The sequence below is a fragment of the Talpa europaea genome (assembly GCF_964194135.1).
Source record: "Talpa europaea genome assembly, chromosome: 5".
Classification (NCBI taxonomy): domain Eukaryota; kingdom Metazoa; phylum Chordata; class Mammalia; order Eulipotyphla; family Talpidae; genus Talpa; species Talpa europaea.
Window position 1 is genome coordinate 20,752,573 of NC_140071.1, and position 27,310 is coordinate 20,779,882.

Sequence of the window (27,310 nt, forward strand, 5' to 3'; positions counted from 1 at the left end):
CCTTTCAATTTTTCTGTTTTAAAAAACTTTCATAATAAAATTTTGGAGAAAAAGCCTTATCAGCATTTAAACAGTTTGTAAGAGATGTTCTTTCTATCCACTGAATCAGTTTAAATGACCAGAAAGTTTTGCATACATTCAATACTGACATGAGGAACAGAGGAATTTGTGAGATTGGCAAAAACAACATGATTTATTTACAATATATGCAACTCAGCTCTTGTGACAAAGAGCAATTTATGTACAGAATATTGTGGGACAAACTGTGAGATTTTAACTTAGTGCCTAGAAAATCTGAATATTTAAGTGCTGTCTATTTTTGGATTTACCAAGCTAAAGAAAAAACTTGTGTCTAATACCTTTGCCTTTGATGTGATTTATCATATACTAGAGTAAATTCAGGGGTGGGATATGGAACAGTTATCCAGACTGTCACCATTGTGGAAGATACTTGCTATATAAGAAGTTAAGGAACCCAGAAAACAAAATCACCTATAAAGGTCTCTGGGGGTTCTAGGCAAATATTTATTGAATAAATTTATGAAGCAAATAATATATAACACATCAACAGGTAATATATGTGAAGGCCTTTACGGTAAATTAATATTTCTACAAAGCCCTGTGTACACTAAATATAAAACAGCCAAAAATCAAGTGAGCCTGAGAGACCTATAATTCATTATGTATATTATATTACGATATATACCTACAGAACAATGAACAACAAAATTATCTTAATTCATTTTTGCACATTAGGCTTTTATCTATTAATCATATTCTAATTCCTGTGCAAACTGCATTCCAAAAGGCCAATCCTCAGCTATAATTATGTGTAGCTTGATTATAAATGGAAGTATTTGGCTATGATTTATAATGCATGCTTATTGCTATCAAAGAAATAAGCAGAGTTCTACGTTTACTGTGCAAGAATTTTAATTAGATTTGCACACATCTCAAAAAATTCTATTGTGTGACTTCCAGGTCTTGGAGCTAAGTCAACAGGAGAAGAGTCAAGTGAGGTCACAGATGAGGTAAGAGAAACTTCTGAGGATTTTCCTTGTACCTCAGCATCTGAATCATTCCTTTGGCAAGATCGATAGTTGCTAACTGATCCCGATCTCTGTGGAGTAGCAGTTCCTGATTTGGCTTCAGTAATTTCATCTGGGTAGAAAGAACTTCAGTTTATTATAATCCACGAAACCTCCCAGAGATGTTTACCAGTATTTAATTTGTTTCTTTAAATGAGTTCACTATTCTCTATCAAGAGTACATTTACTTTGAATATCTTCTAAAATAGAAGCAATGAACCTGTGTTAAACCACTTGCCTTTTACACACATAGCATATCCTGATAGCAAATCAAAACTAGGTACAGTATGTAGCTACTCATTGCTCTCACAACCCAAAATTAAGAGCCCAACAAATTAATAACTTGGGCTTAATAAACATCATTCCCTAGCAATAAATAAATCAATCCCTCTGTATTAAAAAATCATAGACTACACCTAAAATTTAAAAGGAATCTTAGAAATTAGCTTCACTCATTCCTTAATTTTGTTGAGGAAAAATGACAAACCTAAAAAAGTTAAGTGACTTGCCATAGGTAATATATGAACAGAGGTAAATCCAGAATACAAGTCTCTTAACTCTCATCTCAATGTTTTTCACTCTCCCACTTTCTCTTCATATTTAAGATCTCATAAAACAGCAACAATTCCAATGAACAAAACTCAAGGGAAAACTAAAGCTGGGAACATAATCAAAAACAGTAAATAGTCATTCAACTGTTAAACCTGTTGCTAATAAACTTAAGGTTGTGAATTTGCTCCAATTACAATAAAAAGGACCCATTCCATTACAGTATGAGTGAGCAGATAAATATCATGACAGAAATATAAGCAAACAGGTTTGTCCAGCACAACACAGATCAAACCTGTCTTTCTGATATTATATAGACACTATCTTTGTATTTATTAAAAAAATACCAAAAAATTCATGGATGAAACTCATCTATCAATAGCAATTCCATACAATCTTAAACAAAAGTGGCAACATAGTTTAACTCACTTGATTTGGCCAATGACAAATGGCTATAAACTTGTACTTCACTAACAGCTCAGTTTGTGACAGGACACATATATACAACTCTACCTCTTTACAATGCTGGGAGGAGAAAAACAACATTTACTTCAACTATGAGTTTACTCCAACTATGAGTCAAGTGTGTTCCATCAGGTTTTTGAATAGATCGATTATGTTTAAGGGCAGATGCACATGGGAAATCTGAATTCATGTAAACTTCAAAGCATTTCAGGGATATTGTACCATTTACTAGAAGCCTGTTATAATCTTATACATATCTTAGCAGATAAGGTATTGTTTCCATTTAAAAACAAAAATGACAACAAAATGTTTGCAGAGGTATTAATTTACTTTGACCGAAGCAAGCTAAACAGTTAAGAAGATATTCTGGCAAATTACACATAATTATAATCAGAGATTTTCTTCTAAGTACAGATTTTAATTTTTAAACTATGAAAATAGTAAAGCAATAGTCAACATAATTCAATGTTTCATTAATAAAATTCAAGGAAGCACTTTAAGTAGGATCAACTATTTTGATGACTAATTAAAACACCTGACTTAAAATTTTAAATATTGCCACACTTTGAAATTAAGGTCTGTGATTATTTATAATTATGGGTAAATAGAAATATACAAAAGTCTAGCTTAAGGCTGACAATATCACTCTCAGCCAATTATCATAGTTATCTTGGACTAAAAATGCTTTAATCCCAGACATCCTTATACAATGTATTCTATATGAAAGTGACCTTATTTAAGAGTATTTTATTGAAAGGTATATAAAATTAGAATCATATGACTCTCACAAAACTCATAGAAGATGCATATCTTTCTCTATTATCAGACTGGGAGGAAAAAGGCTGATTCAGATGAGAAAACTAACCAGGAGTCCCTAAACTGTATAAAATATTTCTCAGTGCCATGAGATAAACCTTACTCAACAAAAATTCCATGTTCTATGTGCTACTATGCAAATCTATTTACATCTCTCAACTCTAAAATCAAGTAACTATTATAATTCTTAAATGAAAAATTAAAATTTTATTAAATATCAGGTAAAATAAAAATTATTTTAACAATAAAAACTTACCCAAAAAGTCAACATTTCTTTCTAAATAAAAACAATTTATCTTAACAAAATGAACCACACCCAAACAAAAAAGCAAAACCAGAAATGTGACAGAAACTATTACTTTAGGATCAGAATGATCAGATTGTATCTAGCTTTAGATTTTAGAGAAGAAAATAAATTAAAAAGGACAAGAAGACACTATAAGAAGAAAAAGATACACAAATGTTGACATCACAAAAGCATAAAATCTCACCTTTGTCATTCTTTTGCTTTTGAATTACTAAGAACAAGTCAATAAACTTAAAAAAAAAAAAGTCTAGAAAGCCAAGTCAGGTAAAAGAACTAACACATCACATATATTATTTGGTGTAATGTACATACCATCAATACTACGGAAATCCAGCAAGTACGTTCTACTATCCACTTGGTATAACTGTAGACTCATTTTGGAGTATGTACTTGTCACAGGATTCTTCCTCCGAACACGCAAATAATATGGGTTTACCACCTAGCATAAGGAATGGACAAAAATAAAGTGAAAAACAATACTTCCATAAGACCCTTTACAGACTGTGGGTTTAATGAGTGTGCTGATAATCAGAATGCGATTTCTCTCTTACCTTCCATTCATAATCCAGTTGTTTAATTGCTCTACAAACTTCTGCCATGATATCATTTGGTCGACTTTGACTTCTAATTCCCAAATGCCATTTCGCTTTCCTTACACCTTGGTGTTTGGACTTCTGTGGATTTAATTCATCGAGGGTATGGCGAGCCCTTGGTGTCTCAGCCACCAAGAACGGTACTCTTTCAGGATGGGGCCGAGTCAAACTGTGATCATCAAGAAAAGAATCGGGTGGGCTTGTCGCCAAGTAAAAGTCCTTCGCCTCATTCATTATTCTCCTGTTATCTATTATGAGGTGGTAGGCAACTGCCAGCGGGTCCTGGTGGTTTCTGTTATAAAGGCAGCTAAGAACCTCCTCTTCAGAGCATTCAAATTTTTCACATACTTCTTTTAAGGCTTCATCATCAATCATGGTTGAACTGTATGATGGGTCCTCAGGAAAGAGATATTTCGGTAGGTCCTGTTTAAACCACTCGTGTTCCCTAAGAGCAAATGGCAGGGTCAGAGAAAGGACTTTAAGTAGAGAGGAGACTGAGAGTAATGGTTTGGGGGATTTGGACTATGAATGCATTTACATTTTTTTTAAAAGCTATATTTTTATTTGTTTATGCATTAAAAAAGTGGTTGTAGGCCAGAGGTGTGTTGGGGTGGGGGGACATGTGAGAGGATTCACCACATAGCGTGGGGAGCAGAAAGGTAGATGTACCGAAATACACTGCTCAGGGGAGCAGTGGGCGAGACAGGAGAGGTCTGCTGTGCCATGTGGGTAGTTCCCCACATGGTGGGAATTCATGCCACAGTGGCTAGCAGTAGTAGCTTGACAGTGCTGAGACTTTAACCCCTGCGCCAACAGGGAGGTCCTCCCTTTATTAAAGAAGAAACTGAAGTTCAAACAAATTAAGGAACTTCTCAAGGTTATAAACACTGTAAGTAGCAGAGTCAGAATTTCATCCCTTTTCAAAAAAGATTTGAGAGGCCACACTCTATGATTTCCTATACCAATTTCCTATAACTTCATATATTTAAAAAAAAAAAAAAGGATACGTTTGATCTGAACCATGTCAAAAACTACAGTAAAACTAAAAAAAATCAACAAAAACACCCAAAAGAATAAAGATAATGATTATCTCCTGGGTGGTTATCTTCTGGGTAGCCATTATTTATTTTTTAGTGTTTTCTAAGTCCTTTCCTATTGTTTATGTATTATATTTAAATGGGGGAAGGAGACAAATGACCCAGAAAAAGCATCTCTCAGATATTTTAAAATATAAATTACAAATAATAATTTGTTCACTTCCTCTGGTGGTAAAATCATACCCTGACATTCATCGTTTCTTTCATCCTTAGTCCACTATGGAGTCAATGGAAAGGAATAAAGCTTTAAGTTCAACCTACAGCCTTTCCTTTATCTTCATTGCCTTAAATGCTTCCTTATTTACTATTCCTAGATTTACATCTGATTCTTTGATTCTGTCTCCTCCATCACAGAAAAATGTGCGCTCTAGTTATGAGAAAACCTAAAGAGAAGTTTCCAAAGGGGAAAAGGAAAGGAAGAAAAAATGATGGTAGAAGAAACAAGATTGGCAGTGATTTTTTTACAATCTTAAGCAGAAATGGCTTGTCCAAATTTGGGGAAGTCAATTTGTCACCATCACTTATACCTTTCTTTAAATTAATAGGTTGGGGGCCTCCCTGGTGGTGCAAGGGATTAAGACACACCCTATGAAACTATTTGCAGCCACTGCAGCATGAGTTCGATCCCCAGCCAGGGAGCAACCCACATGGTGCAGCAGGCCTCTCCTGACTCGCCCACTGCTCTCCTCAGCAGTGAATTTTAGTCAATCTGCCTGTTCTGCTCCCCACTCTGTCACTGGTGAATCCTCTCACCCTCCACACTTCATGCCTGTACCCCAGTTCTTGTATACATAAATAAATAAATCTCTAAAAAAAAAAATTATTAGGTTGAACCATATGAAACCAACAATATTGAAAGATATTTTACCTACAAAACAGCAAGTTTATCACATGTGATTGAATGTATACTACTACAAAGGGTAAAATTATTTTTTTTCATTCCTTGAGGTAAACAAAAGGAAAAAATTATAATTATGATATCAGATCTCAAACAGCAATATACAAATTTACTACCAAAAAATATTAATCCTAATGTGAATACATAAAAGTCAAATATAAAGTATACTATAGAAAATCTTAAAGAACCACTACAAAATCTAACACCCACCGGGGTCCTTTTTATTTTCCACAAGCTTTACTTAAATATTAAAAAAAAATAAAGTAATATAATGTTCACTGTAATTATTTCAAAACAAAAATTCATATGTAAAATATAAAGCCTTCCTTCCTACCAGCCTTCTCTAAGGTAGCTAGTGTAGTGTGTGTCTTAAAATGCCAAAATAAGTAAATGTGTCTATATACTGTATTTTTTAAACATAAATAAAAGAAACACATTATGCATACTGTCTGCAACTTTTTCTCCCATTTAGCTTATACCATGAGATCTGATAATCTCCATGCGGCTTTATTACCTGATATCTTTGATTGTGGCCCTCTTCATGGGATCCACCTGCAGCATATGTTTCAAAAGGCTAATCACAGAAGGATTTAAATACTGAGGGGTATAAAAGATCCCATCACATATCTTCTTAAAAAGAGTTGGCACATGATCATCATCAAATGGGAGGGTTCCACATAATAAAGCATAGAGAATAACCCCACTGCTCCATATATCTACCTCTGGGCCTGCATACAATCTGTAAGAGGAAATACCAATTAGATTAAATAATGATTAGTATCTTAAGAGTCAATCAATTAATCAAAGAATTTATACACACATATTTCATAAAGAATTATTAATCAAAACATTGTTCCTATAAGCCACTACTATCTGCTACATAGAAATATTCCACCAGTATTATCTTTGAAAACAAACGTCAAGAATATTATTAAGTTATAGATTACAGCTAAAATTTTTTTTTTTAAGATTTATTTATGTATGCATACAAGAAGCTGGGGTATAGGCCAGAGATGTGGGGGTTAGAGGATTCACCAGAGACAGAGTGGGGAGCAGAACAGGCAGATCTACTGAAATACACTGCTGAGGGGAGCAGCAGGTGTGACAGGAGAGGTCTGCTGAGCCATGTGGTTGCTCTCTGGCAGGCCGGGGATCGAACTCATGCTGCAGAGGCTGCAGATTGCTTCATAGTGTGGTGCTTAACCCCTTGCACCACCAGGGAGGCCCCTAAAATCCTTTTTTTTTTTTTTTTTTTTTTAAAATAAATTTTATTGTTATATTCCCCATACCCTAAAATCCTTTTTAACCACCTTTCTATGATCTTCATGAGATCCAATTAATAAGGCCAAACCTTAAACAAATGTACCATTATTGAATTTAAAACTACTGTTTGGTTAAAATGAGAAATTAATGATCTTTCACCAAATAAGAATATTCTTTAGTGATGGATTCCAAACCTACTCTTCCAGTAGCCCCAAATCTCCTGCCTAGGGGGGATCATGCTATGGAATAAAGTCAAGCTAATTCAGAGAAGATTTTAAACCATTATTTGCAATACAATATAACCAACAGACTTAATTAGCTACAGACAATAAGATGACCTATATAAAAATTTGACTTCAGAAAAGGATTCCTTTAAATTGGGCAAATAAACTATTGAACTGGTCAACAGATAATATTTCGAAAAATCTCTATTCACTCAGGCTAGGCAGAAATATAACTTCTATGGGCAGACAAAGTAACCAGTTTATGAAAACAAAAACAATATACCACATTCTACATATCTCTGTATTATGAATTGAGATATGAAACATTCAAATAAAAAAAGTGATTTAAATATCTAATCAAGAGTTAATTATATGGGGGCCTCCCTGGTGGTGCAAGGGTTAGGACACAGCCAATGGGGCTGTCCGTAGCCTTTGCAGCATGAGTTTGATCCCTGGCCAGCTAGGGAGCAACCCACAGCAGACCTCTCCTGACTCGCCCGCTGCTCCCCTCCCTCAGCAGTGTGCTTTGGTCAGTCCACCTGTTCTGCTCCCCACTCTGTCTCTGGTGAATCCTCTCACCCCCCACGCCTCTGGCCTGTACCCCAGCTCTTGTACGCGTGAATGAATAAATCTTAAAAAAAAAAAAGAGTTAATTATATAAAAACGTAGACCAACTTAATTTTGTTTTCAATTTTAGCGATAGAGTGAAAAAAAAGTATTCCCTGGGGGGATTCCCTGGTGATATAGAGGTGAAGCCTCAGTGCTATCACCACTGCAGCCTAGGTTCGAGCCCCAGCCAGGAAGCTGACCCACATATGGTGCAGCAGACCTCTCCTGCCTCACCTGCTGTTCCCTTTATCAGTGCATTTCAGTAAATCTGCCTGTTCTTCTCCCCACTCTTTCTTTGGTGAATCCTCTCATTCCCCGCCCGCCCCCACCCCTGCCTACACCCCAGTTCTTGTATGCATAAATAAATAAATCTTTAAAAAAAAAGAAAAAGTGCTCTTAAAAACATTAAATATTTCTGTCATCTAAACTACTTGAGGGCCTCCCCTGGTGGCACAGCAGTTGAGCGCTGGGCTGCAAAGCAGCCCACAGTCTCTGCAGCATGGGTTCGATCTCCAGCCGCCTGCCAGCGAGGGTCCCACATGGTGCGCAGACCTCTTCTGCAGCGCCCGCTGCTCCCCTCAGTAGTGTATTTCGTCGGTCTGCCTGTTCTGTTCCCCTCTCTGGCTCTGGTGAATTCTCTCATCCTCCCGCGCTTCTGACTGTACCCAGTGCTTGTATAAATAAATAAATATTTTAAAAAAATAATAAACTACTTGAAAGCTGTACTGTACAAAGATGCTCATATTCCCAATGCTGGCAACTACTGAAATAAAGTTACTGGTTAGAATTCTTATACTATTGTCTTCTCTAGAAGATTTAAAAATTGAAAGAATGAAATTCAAACAAATGAAATCTGAAGTTATCAATACTTCCATCTAATTCTCCAAAAACACTTTATCTAAAAACACTATCTAAAACCTAGCTACTTGCAAAATTAAAGCTATAGATTACATTTTTAATTCTGCATCTCAGTAAATAGTAAACCATTTCTAACTACTAGATATTTCTGTATTACTCGTTGATTGATGTCTTACCTCCCTACCTTTATTTATTTATTTATTTTATTCAGAAGCGCAGGATTATTATTAAAAAGATAAAAGAAGGAGGAAAACGATAAAAGAAGATAGACATAGGGAGAAGACAATTTCAGTTGAAAATGACAGGTTTGTTGAAAGAGATACCCACATTGACACAGCAGTGGGGGGGAAATCAAAGTATTCTCATATGTAAACCAACATTCTCCTCTATGAATAGAAACATCCTTACTTATGTCTGATTCTTAAATCAACACTTTTTGATTTAATTTTTTTTTATAGAGGCATGTTTTATTTATTTGTTTGTTTGTTTGATGGTTTGTTTATACATGCACTGGGTACAGTCAGAAGCACGGGAGGGTGAGAGAATTCACCAGAGCCAGAGCAGGGAACAGAGCAGACAGAAGGACTGAAGTACACTGCTGAGGGGAGCAGCGGGCTACAGGAGAGGTCTGCGCGCCTTGTGGGACCCTCCTCCAGTGGCCAGGGAGCAGCCGCGGATCGAACCGGTGCCGCAGAGGCCGCGGGCAGCTTCGCAACTCAGCGCTCAACCACTGCGCCACCTGGGAGGCCCAAATCAACATTTTTTGGATAAGAAAATAAAAAGTCCTTTTTTTTTGGTGGGACCCTCGCCGGTGGCCAGGGATTGAACTGGCGCTGCAGAGGCTGCGGGCAGCCTCGCAACCCAGCTCTCAACCCCTGCACCACCAGGGGAGGCCCAAAAATAAAAAGTCTTAAATGTCTTTCCTCTCACTAGAAATAAATAAATAACAAAATCTAGTACAAAAGACAATTACACATGTTTTATGGAAAGGGGGGATATTAAATACTACCTTCCTGAAATTACTTCTGGTGCAGCATAGTTGGGTGAGCCACAACTTGTTCTTAAAAATTCACCATCTGACATCATGTTTGAAAGACCTGAAAATGCACAAAGTACTCAAGATTTCCCAGAGACAAAAATAAAAACAAAACTCCATTAAACACTAAAACCAGGTTTGCATTAAAAAGATAAATCATTTTGCTCCTTGCTTCAACAAAATCCTGTTTTTTACTGTTCCCAAATAATTTTACTATTATACCCTAAAATCTGCAATTTTTTCCAACAAATAAATTAGAGCATTTGAGCTTAATGAGTATATATTAAAGTTATTGCTTATTTTGTTTACTAGAATAAACTTAGAATGTTTAAGTTTTATTAATACAGAAATTACTAGGAAAAAATAGATGAACTGGAACAGATGAATAGAAGAATTAAAATCCAAAGTTTCTATCAACCCACTCTGATTCATTAAAAAAAAGAAAAAAATAAATAATGTGACTATCCAAGTTCCCTCTTAGTGATACTCCAAAAAGAAACCTCTGCCTCCTCAAAAACGCACTGAATAAAAATAGTCATGATGAGTAAGGAATAACAATTAAAGAATAAATCAAATAACTTAATCAGTTTAAAAAAAATAGCTCAGGGATGAGTTGGCTAGCAATTAAAATATATATATTCAAAACTGAAAACATAATTTGTAAGAAACTCCTGTGAAGCTCTAAGCAAAAGAGAATTGCAGAGATTCATTTTGCTCTTAGAATTAATAATGTCAATGATATTTTTATATAGAACATAATGGAAAATAGGGAAATAAAGAAAAAACAAAATCATTTTAAGTTCCCCAAGAGAAATTATTTTACTTTAATTTTTAATAATTTTACTTTACTTTATTTTTAATAATTTTTGTTCACTTTACCTTCTAATTTTCAAAGTCTGACTAACTCCAGCCCACTCTCTTTCCTTGCCCCATACTTGACCAAAACACAACAGAAATAAAATTGCTAACTTCTCCTGCACATAACAGTGTCTTTTTAAATGACATTTCTAATGCTGCCAATTTAAATTGTGTACTGTCATAAAACTCAATTTGAAAGACATAAGCTGATCCTTTTTCCTTTCTGTATTCTCATAAAAGATGGTGAGAATATATGACTTTAAGATATGTAGCCTATGACATAAGAGTGGAAGTTATCTCAAGAATGCTACTGATGCTAAACATAACAAACATATGGAACTATAAAAATCTTACCAAAATCAGCTATTTTTGCATTCATGTGTGCATCAAGCAGGACATTTTCAGGTTTCAAATCTCTATGGACCACCATATGTCTGTGACAATAATCCACACCAGAAAGAATCTGTTGGAACAGACGTCGACTTTCTTTTTCATCCAGCTAAAGAAAAATAGAGAGACAGCTCAATTCTCTCAAAATAAATTCTTCAACCTGTAATTCCCCAACCTATAAGAATTTCCAAATATGTGAAAACTTCTGAATTAATCCCATTCATAAGATACTCCTCAAGTAGGAAGGAGACAGATGAAGCAAAAAACCAGTAATGCTAGTAAGAGTAACTTGGAACCCAAATTGTCAATTTTTAATATTATCATTATCATGACTACATTATAACTGCCTTCTGCTCATGAGCTACTGTAGTTTCAATTTCTACCTGAAACAAGGCATGTTTTCTTCTATATGTTGGAAATGTTTATTCATTCCTTCAGTCCTTTAACAAATATACATTGAACACCTTCAGTGTGCCATGCACTGTTTTAGATAATCATGTATAGCAATAAATAAAAAACAAAGACCCTAATCTAGGTGATGCAAATATATAATAAGCAGAACATCAAGAAGTCACAGTACTTTGAAGAAAAACAAAGCAAGATAAGGGCACACAGAATTATGTTGGGGTGAGGATACTGTATTAGCCTATTGGAGGAAATTACATTTTAAGCAATGTTAATGAATTAGCATGCAATCATGTTATTATACATTCTGAAATAAAAGATTTTTATACACAATCCTTTATTTTGTAAATTACATTTAAAATATTTTTAAACTTCTCTTTCCGTTTAGCCTATTTTTTTTTATTTTATGATGCTTTCTCCACAAGCGATAACCATTACTTTGACATGCCTACTCCCAAGAAGTCATCTTTAATTAAAAAAAAAAAAATGATTAATCCTCCAGGCAAAGGACTCTAATATGCAATTACTGACACAGCTTACAAATTAACATTCTAAAACCAGGCATTTACACCTTAATTGGCATGAATAATCCTGGGAGGAAAGATGAAAAGGTAATTTCTTTTGAAAGCAAAATTAAGACTACCTAAGCACTCTGAGATGCCCTTACTATAGAGAAAACACTAATACATTAGCAAGCTAACATCTTTATTCTAGAATATGGGTCAGTTTTTAACACAACTTTATATTAAATATAATAAAGAAAGAGGAATATGTATTCTAAATGTGAAAGAGAAGAAAACTGACTAAACAAAATATAAGAGCTATTTGGCTAGATGGGCTACAAAAATGGTATGTATAGCAAATTAATAATAAAGACAGCACACAGGGCTAAGGAAAAGATTAGAAAACTAGGCGTGCATTTCCTGTTAAACAGAAATATCAGCAGAGTGAACTTTCAGTATTCCTCCTAAAATTCCATTAGCATATAAAGATGAAAAGAGCAAGAGAAGATACAGCAATAATCAAGACTCATCACCAAAGTAGAGAACGGATGAACAGTAATAAAGACTTAACTGACCAGGGACTAAAATCTAAGCCTACAGGGGTAGAAACCAATGATCACCCAGTCTGCACACAGAACCCTGGGGAAGCTTAAAAACAGGAAGCACTGGGAATCCCTAAAGGTTCAAGTGAGAAGTAGGGTGAAGATGGGACAACCAAGTGAGATAAATTTTAAAAGGACCACTCCTGGAGACTAAGATCTGTGGTTTACTCTTTAGTAAGGCTAAACCAGTTCTGTTCTCAAGAACAAAGCAGCAAGGAGGCATCAGCAGGAAAGCATGAAGATGAGATAAAGACAACATGCTAACTGGCGGAGACTTGTACTTCTCTTCCTACTTCACTCCCAGAGTGCTGGCAGCTAAACTAATACCCTCAAGGAAGTAAGGAGGTTTCTTCTAAAGCAACTGTCTGATTCAGGGGAAAAACTTTTAATTACTGACATTTGATAAATCCCAGTAAAACATACAACCTATGAGAAGACCCATCAATCAATAAGTTCTACCCACAAGAGCTTGGCATTTGTACATAACTCTCAAATAGGAGTGACAATCAAGAATCACCAGACATCAAAGGAAAGGCCATGTACAAAAGACAAAGACCAATAAAATAAACAAGGAAGAGAAAAAAAATCCAGAGAGGAGAAGTGTAGAAAGCATAGAAATAATGCAGGGAACAGGAGAGAATTTTTTTAATTGCCATCTTTAGACAGATAAGGTGATTAGATCTGTGGAGCAAAAAACTGGCTCTTTAAAGAAAAGAAAATTTCACAAAACAAGAAAGAAGTCCTTGAAATAAAAAATTTAACAGTTGGAATTTTAATATTTAAGAGCTAAAAATTGAAAATTCCCATAATATAAAGCAAAATGATCAAGAAATGCAAAAGATAAGAAAACAAGACACCAATTCAACTATGCCTGCTTCCCATTTTCCAGACAGCAGAACATATTGGCGGAGGGTGAGGTGGAGCAGAGAGGGTTTGTATAGAGAGTAGAGAAGAGAAATATCTGCAATTAAAATGAAGACTATTAAGAAATAATGAAATCAAAACTAACTTGGGTAATGAGCTTGGTTTTGGTTTTGATGAAGTAAACAGACATGCTGTAAGAATAAATGAATGAATGATATAAAGATCATCAGACTGAGAGGGGAAAAGTTAATTTGATTTCTCAGGGCTAGATCTGGCTCTTCCAGAAAGTACATACTTGAATATGAGGAATATATGGGCAGGGACTGTGTTCAGTTTTCATATCTATTATTTAAGGGACTGTTTAAAATGTCTCCTAAAGTTCCCTCCAACTCTAAATTCTTTAAGTCTAATTCCTACCTCCTCATGGAGCCTGTTCTTACTACTCCAGGTACATCAGATTTCTGAAACCAAAAAATGAATGCAATTTAAATGCTAGGATTTACTAGCAAGACCTAGACCTTTAAGTAGTTAATATTTTGGAAAGATTAAATAAATACTTTGATACATACTAAAAGTATTTGTATGATAATGAACTTAGGGGTCATGAGTTCTGGGTCTCAATCTAATCTGTCATTAATAAATCTTGTGACCTTGAACAAATATAAAACTGTGAGTCTCAGTTTCCACATCTGTGTAAGTAGACTAAGGAGATCATCTTTAAGGTCTTTTGTAGCTCTAAGTAGTCTATGATTCTAGACAAATATACTGAGGAAACTGGTAATTTAAATATACCTCTTAACAAAATTTCTTTTGATATTTTGATGCTAGTAAGGAATAGGGAAGTTACAAAATGTACACAGGATTAAATCAGAACTGCTTACCCTTCCATTTTTACAGATATAATCAAATAGCTCTCCTCCTGAGACATATTCCATCACCATGAAAATATCAGATGGTGTACTGATGACCTGGTACCTGGTGAGAGAAAACATTATCTACCAGTATGAAAACATGTATATTCATTCAATAAATATTTGTTTAGCACCTATAATATACCAGGCACTGTGCTAGATGCTGGGAAAGCTAAATAAAGGGAAGAAAACAAATTCTCTGCCCTCGTGAAGTTCATGTTCCAGAAGCCAGAAACAGACACTAAATAAATAAGCAACTTAGGTGGTGGAACATGCTATGAAGAAAAATAAAGCAAACTAAGGGGAATTTTTTTACAGGATGTTTAAGGAAGGCCTTTCTGATAAAGCAATATTTGAGCAGAGCCTAAAGGAAGTAAGGAAGCAAACTATGCCATTATCTAGAAAATGAACCAGGCAGAGGGAACAGCTGTACAGAGGCCCCCAGGAGGAAGACTGCCTGGCATGTTGGAACAATGGCAAGAAGCTAGCACAGAGTGAGCTGGAAGAGAGAAATAAGATGTGGAACTGGAGAATAGAGGGCACAGACCCTTACAAGTCATGATGAGGCTTTAGCTTTTACTCTACAGGAGAGAGAAGCTTTGATAATTTTAAGCAAAGTAGCCATGTGATTTGGTCTATTAAAAGGGTAATTTTAATTCATGACAGCAATGTAAAGAACTGACTGTGGATGGTAAAGGTGCAAGCAGGAGGCTTCTGCAGCAGTCCATGAGACAGATGAAGGCTCACACTAGGCTAATAGCACAGAAGGAACGAGAGAGTCAGACTCTACATAAATCTTAAAGCTAAAGATGGAATGGATGGTAGCAAGAGAGAGAGAAGGGGAAGTTAAGGATGGTTCCTAAGTTTGTTCCCTGACATTAACAGAAATGATGAAAACTGGGGGAAAAGTAGATCTCGGAAGGTGACAATCAAATGGACATCCTAATAGGACATCCAAGTAGGCAGTGGACATATGAGTCTGAAATTCAGGGAAGCAGTTTCAAAGCAGCAGATGTACATTTAGGGATTATGAGCATTTGGATGTTACTGAAAGCCATGGCACCTTCACAAAGGAAAAGAGGTGAGAGAAAAATAAATTTTGAGCAGCTAGTTCAGTACAAGAATCTAAGCAGTTTTAATTTCTAGCCCACAAAATAAGTTGAGCAGTGAATAAGTTATCCATGCATCCTACAATTGGCAACACAAAACAAGGGTAATATTACTGCCCCTTTGAAATAGTGAATTCCTGAAATTCTATTATTTGTTATTTGTCTAATCAGAGATGTAAGCTGTGTGGGTGAAGGGAAGCTTTCTGCTGCACTGCCTTTAGTGAGGCTGATATCTGGAAATTTGGAGATACAGAGTTTTTAATAGCAAATCATAGTTCCTATAGCAATAATGGCAGTGAACATTATCACAAGAGCATGAATCCAGAAGACAAGAAAGAGAAAGATAACAGCCATAAGCACAAGGGTAAAAAACAAATACAAGCGCAAGTGACGGTGAATAGGGTTAAATAAATACATGCACAAAAGAAACTTAAAATCACTCTGGAAACAGGCTGAAGAAATGTCAGTTATTCTTATCACTTGTCAGATTAAGTGGGTCAACAAAAATGACAAAAATCAATGACTATATTTAATATAATCAGGGCTTACAGTTTAATTATATGAGGATGCCTGAAAAGCTTGAGGTTCTGTATTTCTCTGCGGATTTTTCCTACCACATCAAGGCTCCGAATCTTCTGTCGATTGAGTATCTTTACAGCAACTTTATGTCCAGTCAATTCATGTTTGCCAACTGTAGGAGAAATAATTTAATAAATTAGTGCCAGGCTTTATTAATAAAATATTTCGATATGCACAATAACATAAGGTACTTGAAGAGTGGTACTCTTAGCATTTTGGGAAATTACTCAAGCAAATTCAAGTTCCTTTCAGTTCTACCTGATTTACCTCTGAATGTTTACATATTTATGTGCTTAAATGGGAGAATATATAAGAAACTGGTAACAGTGGTTTCTTCCTGAAAGACTAACAGAAGCAGAAAGAAAAAAGATTTCCTTTTTGTTATATACTTTTTTGTACTTTTAAATTCTCTTTATTTTTCATTTTTCAAACTATCATAAATACAAACTGAACCTTCTCTCTTTGTGTAAAGTTCTATGGATTTTACACATGTAAAAACTGGCATAATCACCATTATAATCAAACATAAAACAGTTCCATATCCAAAAAAGCTCCCTTATATTTACAAACAACTCACTTGTCCCATCCATTCTGCCTTGAATCCCTTGAACTTTTTAAATTTTGCTTCATGAAACCAAGTGCTTTCCATTTTTGAAAATAAGAAAAAAAAAATGTAGGCAACGATCTTTCTGTTCTGAATACTATGCCATCTCAATAGTGTTAGTAGAAATATTTTAGAACATTTTTATAGAGGCAAAGTTTCCAAAAATTTAGCTTTTATTAACCCTTACTCAAAAGCCTACTGGAGATTATATAATCCATCAAAACCAGGAAGGAAACCAAGAAAGATGCTATCAAGTAAAGAAGGGACACAATACAGAGAAAAACTGAAAGAATCCTCAATATGGTAAAGAAGCAAAGTCCTAAGTAGCAGATGTGCAGGTGGTCTAGAAGACCTACGAGAAATACAATAGAGGATCCAAGATGATTATTTCTAGAGAGGAGAAGAAAAAAAATCTTACAGATTTGAAAGTATGGAAGACTGCATTGAAGGAGATTTTACAAAGGCACTTGAAAATATGGGGAATTTAACTTTAGGCTCAAAGAAAACTAAGCAAATTAAATAATTTAGTAACAAGACAAATTTAAAGTTTTATAAGAAAATATAGTCAAAGTATACTGGCTTAGCTAATCATTTTTATATAGTCACAATTATAAAAACATGAAATATGCATTTTTTTTGAAGAATGATATAAATATGCTGGGAGAGGAAAAGGTTTAAGAGAGCCAAAATGCTCATCTGCCAAAAAGGAAGTCAACATAGTTTGTCAATAAGAATTAACAGATAGTTTATATGCATGCATATAACAATTTGAAATGTGAAGGTTAAGGGGAAAAAAACAGAATACAAGAAAACACTAAGTAGGCACAGAAAATTGTTCTACACACTATAGATTTTTAAAGTACACATGTATGGATTTACCAAAAGAAATTTTTTTAAATTTTTAAATAAGTGATTTAGGGTTTTAACTTTTTAGAAGGAAAATGTTCTCTTCTAAATAAAAAAGCAGTTTATAGGACTAATAATATCAAAGAGCTCTCCCTGTCAATCTTAATAAACACCAGCTAGAAATCAAGGGTAATAATCACAAGAACCCCTCTTACTTATATTGATGATGGGCTGAACTGTGTCTCCCCCAAAACTTGTATGCTGAAGCCATTACTCTTACAACCTCAGAATGAAGATAGAGCTTTCAGACAGGTGATTAAGAGAGTTTGGGTGAGCCCTACTAACTGGTATCCCTGTAAGAGGAAACGTGAAGACATATAAACACCATGGGGTACACACAGGAAATGTAAGGACACAAGAAGATAGTTCTCTGCAAGCTGAGAGGCCTCAGAGGAAACCAAGTTTTAAAAACACTTGATCTCAGATGTCTACCCTCAATAGACTGTGAGAAAATAAATTTCTGCAGTCTGTAGTATTTCTTTAGAGCAGTCCCAGCAGACTAACTAATACAGTATTTTTTGCTCTTTCCTAGTTGAAAACTTAATGTTGATATTTTAAACTCATTATTGATATTTCTCATTATTCCAATCTCAGCTTGATCTGGGATTGGAATGAAACTAAACTTAGTATCCTTTAAAAACTCCCAAGAATTGAGAACCAATGCAGGTTTCTTAAGCAGAGGAGAATGAGATAACTTTCTAAGAAGAAAAAAATACTTCACAATTTAATAAAATGCACAGAATTTTAGAACCAAAGAGAACCCTCCATATCATTGAGTCCAATGATTTTTCAACAACTGGACATTTTTTTTCCCATCAGACTAACCAACGAGTAAAGGGCTCTTCTGTCCCATTATATACCCTGCAATTTTGAGGGTGGGACGGGGGTGAGGTTCCTCACTATTTTTGAGTTTTTAAGTATTTGCTACTTTGTTTAACATTTTAATTATTAATAATAAATTTAAGGTTAGGTTAGATATTTCACAACTGGAGAAAAAAGTCTTTGTTAAATAAGATTCAAAGAAAAATGTTTAAGTCAGAGTCCTGTCAATCCTTTTAAAGAATATTATTTACCCACATAAACTCACCTTCCATTTTGTCCAGATCCTTCATCATACCCCTAACACAAATCTTTCCAATTGCGGTTTATACAGCTCAACTAATCTTGAAACCATCCATGACTAAGAAATTACAGGAGTGTCCAGAAGATGGCAGAGTAACAGTGTACTCAGAATATACTTCCATTAGTACCTCCTTTTAAATTAGTGAGGGAAAAAAAAAAACCTATCATCATAGCTGAAATGAATTTTGGAAATCAAGTACACTATAATTTCAGATAAGGCTTTCTCCAATCTCCAATACTGATCAGATGTATGTAAGAGCAGTCAACTTACTATTAAATCCTTACTGTTAAATACATAGAGTAGTGCTAATGTCATTTCTCCCAATTACCCCCCAAATCTCCAAGCCCCAGCTTAGTGGGAATCTTACCCCAGTGACTTCACAGATGAGAGAGCACTGGGGAATAACTACAAGACTAAATAAGACCAGATTTGGAAAGAGTTTAAAATGGAATCCATTTCAACCTGAACGTCAATTCACAACAAATCAATCACTCTCTCTCATATCATATCCTGCCCAATTTCAATCTCAGATAACTTGAAGAAACAATTAAGGTGTATCCAAAACTCTAACAAGGAACTGGAATGGGAGAGTCAAAGCATTCTCTCAAATTCATCCATCTGGCATGACAGATACTAAGCATCTGGGTAACAAAGTCAGAAAAAACAGTACTGAGTGGAAGTGACCTGGGGCCCTAGGATCTTCCTGGCCTCTGAAGATGACCAAACTAAGTAAGAAAAACCAAATCAAACAAGACTACCAGAAGACAAAAGAATAAAACAAAAAGACATTAAAAATGCTTGAGAAATATGTGAATGTTTTAGAAAAAGTTATAAAATATTTCAAAGTGGTAAGAGAATAAAGAAGTTATGCAATAAAAGAACAACAAGACACATTTTACAACAAGCCAATGAAAATCATTTACAAAGGAGCAGGTCACTGCAGAAATGTGACATACATTTTTAAAGATTACAGAAAAATTAGCAACAGCAGAACGGTGACAGACAAGGAATTAGGGAATCAAGTAATATTCAACTCATGAGTAATACAGAGTAGCGTATCATTCTACCTATGAATAACAACAGAGGTTCCCCTTAGCCAACTTAGATGCTGTAGCATGCCTTTCTCTAGGCACATAGTAAGTGCTAAATAAATAACATCTTAATTTCTAAGCATCTAGCTCTTATCCTTTAAACTTCAATCCTATCAACCTACTCTATCCTCTACACATCCATCACCTCCAATTCTGAGATTTCTAGCTTCCAAAGTTCAACCCATTTCTTGACTTTGGTTAATTTCCAACAGGTTATTGCTAGACATACATACATAGCACCAAATCCTTGCCAGTGATTTCACCTACTACCTGAACACTTTAAGAACACCTATATGGTCACAAAAGCCCAGAGGAAAAAACAGGTTCATTTGAGTTGGGTTTCAATTAGATTTGGAGGTTTGGTTTTTTCCTTTCTCTTTTGCTTCATAAAAAAGTTTGTGTTGTAAAAAAGTTTATTTTGTTTCTTGCTCAAGTTAGATTTTGTATATGCATACTTTAAAAATATAAATATAGTTGATTCATTATACATAATATAATTAAGGTCTACATCTCACTCGTTAAGTGGGTATCACTTAGTACTGCCTCTAGCTCTCACCAACCCTGGAAGATTAGCATCACCAGCCAACACTTTACAGGAAACTGAAGGAAGATAAAATAACTTGCCCAAGGTACACAACTAGTGACTAGTAAAAACAGAACTTGAACCCAGGCCTGTCACAAAACCTTGTGCTTTTTCTAAAAAGTATAAAAGTATGATGATTTCTAAAAAAGGTAATCCTCAAAAAGGATATCACAGTATAATAATACAAAATAAATATTTTAAAAAACATAATTAGAAGATGAACATATCAGAAGAATCCTTAATGTACAGTCTTGTAATTCTGAAAATAGGACTGAATTTCCCCATATCAATAAGGATTTAAAAATTCATTCCTTCATTTAACAAGTAATTGAATACCTGCAGCTATGTTCCAAATACTGCAACTATGACATTTTTCCTACATCAGAAAATGAATCTAGTCTATGGAAAACCTACCTCTTACCAATTTCTTTTTTAAAAAAGATTTATTTATATATTTATGCATACAAGAATTGGGGTACAGGCCAGAGGTGTGGAGGGGGAGAGAGGATTCACCAGAGACAGAGCGGGGAGCAGAACAGGCAGACTGACTGAAACACCGATGAGGGAAGCAATGGGCGAGTCAGGAGAGGTCTGCTGCGCCATGTGGGTAGCTCCCTGGCCGGGGATTGAACTCGCATTGCAGTGGCTGCAGCTAGCTTCATAGGTTGTGTCTTAACCCCTTGCGCCACTAGGGAGACCCCACCTCTTATCAATTTCAATAGAAGATACCAAGAATACAATTTATTCATTCTTTCAAACCAATTAGAAAGTTATTCAAAAGTCAAAGTATTATAAGGGAGAGACAAGAAACATAAAAGTAAAATCTCATAAAATGTAATGGCAAGTGTAGTGGGCTAGATAGTGTCCTCCCTGAATTCATGCACACCAAGAATTTTTAAATGTGATCTTATTTGGAAATGAGGTCTTTGTAGATGTAAAGAGCTAAAGTCATCAAAGTGAAATCATCCTAGATTTAGAGTGGACCCCTAAGTAGAGAACACAGGCATACCCATGGCGGGTGGCAGCCACAAGTCAAGGAATGCTAGAAGCCTCCACAGCTAGAAGAGTCAAGGAAAAGATTGTATATAATGACTGATAACCAAGCAAATGCTCAACTTGTGTCAGCATCAGTTAATGCCATGCCCTCACACAGAGACATCTACAGCAGCCCTCAGTCAGGCAGGACTTGCTGTTCCTGGGCTACTGTGTTCCAGCTCCTGTGGTTTTCTACTTTTTGAAGTTGTGTCTCATCCTTCAGACCCCATCAGAAGTCAATTCTTTACAGCCCCCTTTCCAATGTTCTAATTTGGAGATTCTAATTTTCTATGGGCTAGAAAAATAATAAAACTTAAATTATTAGAATAGATTTTCCAAAATAGGCTCTACAAGACACTAGGACTGGAAACCTTTCCACAGAAAAAGATTTCATAATCAAATCTGAGAAAGGCTTATGTCTCCCTTTTGGAAATTCACTGTGCGTACTAACACAGTAAAGGCTCTGAAAAGCCCCACAATAAAGAAACCTGTTCAATTCTGTTTGACCCGGTACTTCCCAGTGTTAATTAGACCCAAGTTTTTCCCTCCATGGTTTTCAAATAATGTTTTAACACCAATGACTCTAAAATATGTTCCCTTTCAGAATAGGCAGTACTCCCTCTAACTGAACTCTTTCAGCCCTTTCTTCCCAGCAAAATTTTGCTGATTCAAGGCCATCATATGATAATTTGTTATGTTTTCCTGCCTTAGGGAGAAATATTGCTTTGAACCCAATTATCAATATATTTCAATGTTAGAATTTCAGTTGCCTAATAACTTTGAAAATATGTCTTATAATTTAGGAAGCACACATTATCATACTTGAGCCTCACAATAAACCTATAATATAGCAATTATGAGACTCTTAGAGATTATGTAATCGGTGGAAGTAAAACTATTAATCAAGTTGGGGCAGATCTTCTGAATAACCTACCCACTCAAAACCACTAATGGGAGGGGAAAAAAGAGGGTTGGTAAAAATATCAAACTCTGGATTATCATCTCGAAACTGAGCTAAATATTCTCTACTGACGAAACTCAGTTGCAGCCAATTCAACTGTCAATCAATGGTGTCAAATTGTCAATCAATGGAGTAAAAGGACTTTGTTAGGACTGTGCATTACTCAAAGATTTTCCCCTTTTCCAAAACACAAAACAAAGGCTGTCACTGTTTTACAGCACTGCTCAGGTGTTGCTTTTGAACAAATGGGAGTCTTACATGTCACCCATGTGCACATTACCAGCATTCACAATGTCTCCCTCATAAGAATGGCAGTTCAGTCAACTAAATATTAGTAACAACCTGTTACTATAACTAAAAGGAACTCTAACTGTAGAATGTTGTAACATGTTCTTATCAGAAATGTAATCCTTAAGTGAAATAAAATCATAACATCAAAGAGATAATTTTAATAGGAAAGAGATGCCACAAAGATAGAAATATCTACTGAAAATCCTGGAGGTACCCTAATCACTTAGCCATTTCATTCCCGATCTGAAATCTAAAGAATAAAAAAACCTCACTGCTAAATGAGTAGGGGAATAATTCTGGAACTTTAAAAGCAGCACACAGAAACTGGAAATAGCTACCTTTCTTTAACAAAACATGCCAGGCATCCCAAAAGACTATGCCAGATGCCCGTGCCCACCAATGCTTAAGCCCATCAGCTTATGCAATAAAACATTATAGGTGCAACTGAAGCCTGACATGACTCCTCCCGGATCCCTTTCTACCCCCTCTCTCCCAAGAGGTAACTAACCACTATCTCGATGTGTAGTGATGTTTCTCATGTTTATTTTTATAGTTTTTATACAGTTCAAAAGGATATATAATGATTTGTACCCCTGCTACCTAGTTTCCCTCTCCCGACTAATGTAACAGCTTCATTGTATCTTCAAAGAGCCACTCTCCCCAAGTGCAAGCAGTTACACTGAGATATGTATGTATTTGGCCCGCTTCTTGTATGTGAATGGGGGCATACTCCTCTACACATTTTTCTACTACCCCCTTGTTTTCCCTCTTACAATTATCTTGGGAATTGTTCCTTAAATAACATAAAGTCTCTTTCTTTCCTTTTCTTTTTTTTCTTACCATTTGCAAGGCATATCCCTGTATGGATATGCCTATTTTTTGTCCTGTTAAAAAGGTAGGTACTTCCAACAAAACCTTTACAGAAATGGTAATGAATAGTTAACTCATCATTTCATACTTACAGGTACATTCCTAGAGATTGAATTGCTAGGTTGATTGTAATCAATACCGCCAGACGCTATAGAGGTGGTTCCAATTTATACCACCAGCAATATGAATGAGTGGTTTTGTGTGTCCTAAAATTTAATTAAGTAATATCAGAGTGTACATTTCTTCTAATAACTTGCTTTTGTGGCCTAATCTTATATCCTTGAGATTCACTGATGCTGATATTTATTTTCACATGTAGATCTATAGATACAGATGTTTTACCTAAAGACATTTTAAAATAATTTCTATGATTATTTTATACTACTACACATTCAAGACAGTGGTCAGTTACTATCTATCTCACTAACGAAACCATCTTCTCTAGGAAAATTGCCGTTTATGTATCATGTAACATGATTTTATCATTAATCATGTAACATGATTCTTTGTTCATCCACATTTATAACGTGCAGCGGACTCCAAAAGGGAGTGAAAACTACACTTTGACAACCCAAAGAAGAAAAACAAACCCCAGGAATAATAAAAGCTATTTCGAGCATAATCTCAAGCTAGCCCTGATTTTCTGTTTAAGCTTTCCCTTCCATCCCATGGAGCCTGGTGCTCAATGGCTGCAAACAGCAGCCACCTCGGTAGTGTATGTGACCTGTTGCTTGTATGGTTGCTCTAAGGGACCTTAGAGACAGCCCTTTCCAGGGATCCTTTATGTCTGACCTCATGCTGTCCCTGAAATGTTAGACACCAGACAGCTATGCAGGGTACCTGTGGGAAGCCCCAGGTCACTGGCCAGGGTTCACACTGTCCAAGTCATCATGTGCCTCTGCACCAAGCTGCAGAACAAGGAGCATGTCATTGAGGGTCTACCTATGGCCAAGTTCAAGTCCGAAACCTGGAGGACAGAAAATACATATTCCCAAAAAGTTGTACTTCAAGAAGTTTAATGCAGATGAGTTTGAAGATAGGGTAGCTGAAAATCAGCTCTGATGGCTGCAGGGTGATCCAGAAGGCCCCCCAGAAAAATGGAGTGCCCAGCACTCAGGAGAGCAAAAGAGCGGCCACCTTGTTAGTCATACAAATAAAACCACCTTCTTATCCAAAACAAAAAAAAAAACCTTCCTCCTTAAAATGTAGCCATGGGGCCTCCCTGGTGGCACAGTTAAGACACAGCCTATGAAGCAATCGGCAGCCACTGCAACAGGAGTTCGATCCCCAGCCTTCGATTCCCCGCCAGCCAGGGAGCTTCCCACATGGCGCAGCAGACCTCTCCTGGCTCGCCCGCTGCTCTCCTCAGCAGTGTGCTTCGGTCACTCTGCCTGTTCTGTTTCCCACTTTGTCTCTGGTGAATCCTCTCACCTTCCCACACCTCTGGCCTGTACCCCAACTCTTGTATGCGTAAGTAAATAAATCTTAAAAAAAAAGAATTCTTACGACTAACGTGTGTTGCCAACATGATCCATGTCTACCTTTCTCTTGACGTTGACATCACTTCTGTATAAACAGGTACCCTGTTCCCCACACTACCCAATCTCGTGAAGAGATGATGGCCTCCATAACAACTCATTCAAGGGTGGGCCACATTTCTCCCAAGCAGTAATGCCTACTTAGGAACACAAGCCTCAGCAAATTGGCACATATCATCCCTAATCAAAGGACCTGCCTAACCTAATGAGACTTAGGAGAGGTACTTGGGCCTTCTTGGTGGAGTGAACCACAGAAAGAGATGTTCTTGGCCAAGCTGAGCTGGATTCTCTATTAATTGTGGCAAAAAGCATCCCAACTGTTACAGCATAAACTTTAGAAATGTACTGGGCAAGGATTTTGAACAATATTAACTAATGCATTTATGAACAAATTTAACTTATGAAACCAATGGCCCTCTGGCTAATATTAGTCTTTCAATATGTCAAAGATATTTAGAGATTCGGCTATTGACTTTGACAGTGGGTGACACTTCAAAAGGAGCATCTGTGGAGGAGTGAAGATTAAGGAACAGCAATCACTGAACAGATTCCTGTCACAGTCACATCACAAATCAAATCTAGAAAAGAACACATTTCCTTGTGCGCTCCAATCTGCCATGCCAAAGTCACTCGGTATGTAAGATGAGACATGACTGTTCTCAGGTCTATATTAGGAGAATGATGAGTGCCCTAATCCAAGCAGAATTCTGGGAGGGGTGAGGGCATCAAGACATCACAATGATGGGAGGAGGAACATTAATGAGCATTTCTATTTCTTTCAAATACCTGTAACTAAAGACAACTTGTAATAGCTAAGAAGAGCTCAAAATAAATACAGTCAAGGACAGAGAACCGGCCTCCATCCTCCGGGTCTCATTCAGGCCCACCCTAATGGCTGTTATTACCCTATTCTGGCATTTGCTTCTTACTTTCTTACATTGTTGGCCTTGCTGACTTGCAAAAGAAGGTTTAGGCAGTTGCTTCCCTGTGGACTACAGAGCAATTTTCCAGTTATATGACTCAGAAAGGTCAAGAGAAGAAAGGGTTCTCCTCTTCCATCCCTAGATAAAATCATAAAGTGTTTATTTAGTTCTGGGAGAGCAAGGCTCAATTAGCAACTCACTGTATAGACTTTCACGATTTTTTTTTTTCTTTCAAGTCAAATATTTACCAAGGGCATATATATGCAAGTCATAGTCTATTACTTGCACAAAGCCAATGCATGCATTATTTTTATCGGTTCCTCACTTCTCTCTACATCCCTAATAACCAAGTCAAATATGTTAAAGAAATAAACACGTATGCCTCCAGAAGTATGCAGTTAAACTTTCTGTGGCATAATTGGCGGCCCGGAGAGCAAGTTTTTATTTCCAGGGTACTGCGTTGAAACACAAGAGTAAGAAATCCCTTATTTTCCTTTGGAAAAAGTTCAAAAACGGTCCCTGTTTATTAACATGAATACGAACTGCATTAATGAACTAATAAGTCCTATGCGGAGACATCTGCTCTCCAGTTTGGGTGAGAGCCTGAGAACCTGCGAAAACTCCTCATTCACAAACCCCGAAGGGCAGAGTCTGCATTCAGAGCACAAAACATGCGTCGCAAACTGGACCAGTTTATAGTCAAGAGCTGAGCTGCTCCGAAAAAAATTAGCGCTCCTTTCCTACGAGATGGCCTTTTTTTTTTTTTTTTAATTCTGTAATCTACCCCCAAAGCAACCGATTCTGGGGGGACACATTTCACACTTGAAACTCCACCACCCAAAGAGAACGGAAACGCGGACAATGCCGGGGCAGCCAGGGAAGAGGGGGCGCTGGCGCCGAGCCCAAGCCCGACCGCAGGCGGCCGCCTCTCGGGGACTCCCGGAAAGCCCCCCGCACCCCGCCCCGCTTAGGGGCGCGCCGGCCCCGACACCGCGGTCTGCGAAAGTTCACACCTTCGCTTCCCCGCTCCTCGCACCCAGGAGCCCCTCGGCGGCGGCGGCGCGTCGCCATGACGACCGGCCCGCCCCCACCCCACCCCACCCCCCGGCGGGAGGGCCGCGCCGCACCCCGCGGGCCTCGGGCTGGGCTCCCGCCGGGCCCGCTGCCGCGGGGGGCGAGGAGCGCCGGGCGGGGGGGGCTGAGGCGGCGCGAGGAGCAGACGCCGCCGGGCCCGGGGCCGCGCCCGCCCCGGGGCACTCACCCTTCACTTTGCCGAAGGTGCCGACCCCCAGCGTGTCCCCCAGGATGTAGTGGCCGATCTTCACCCGCCCGTCGTGCTTCTGCTTCTCGGCGGCCGCCAT

The 27,310-nt window shown here is 37.0% G+C and overlaps 1 protein-coding gene across 1 annotated transcript; it reads right to left on the bottom strand.

Moving 5' to 3' along the window:
* Positions 1–916: 916 nt before the first annotated feature.
* PRKAA1 (protein kinase AMP-activated catalytic subunit alpha 1) lies at positions 917–27,310 on the bottom strand (the record flags this gene model as incomplete). Its single annotated transcript, XM_084233067.1, is given in 11 exon segments — positions 917–1,161; positions 3,538–3,664; positions 3,777–4,263; positions 6,328–6,552; positions 9,777–9,864; positions 11,016–11,160; positions 13,843–13,847; positions 13,850–13,886; positions 14,307–14,400; positions 15,995–16,136; positions 27,211–27,310. Coding segments are annotated over 11 exon segments (1,695 nt in total).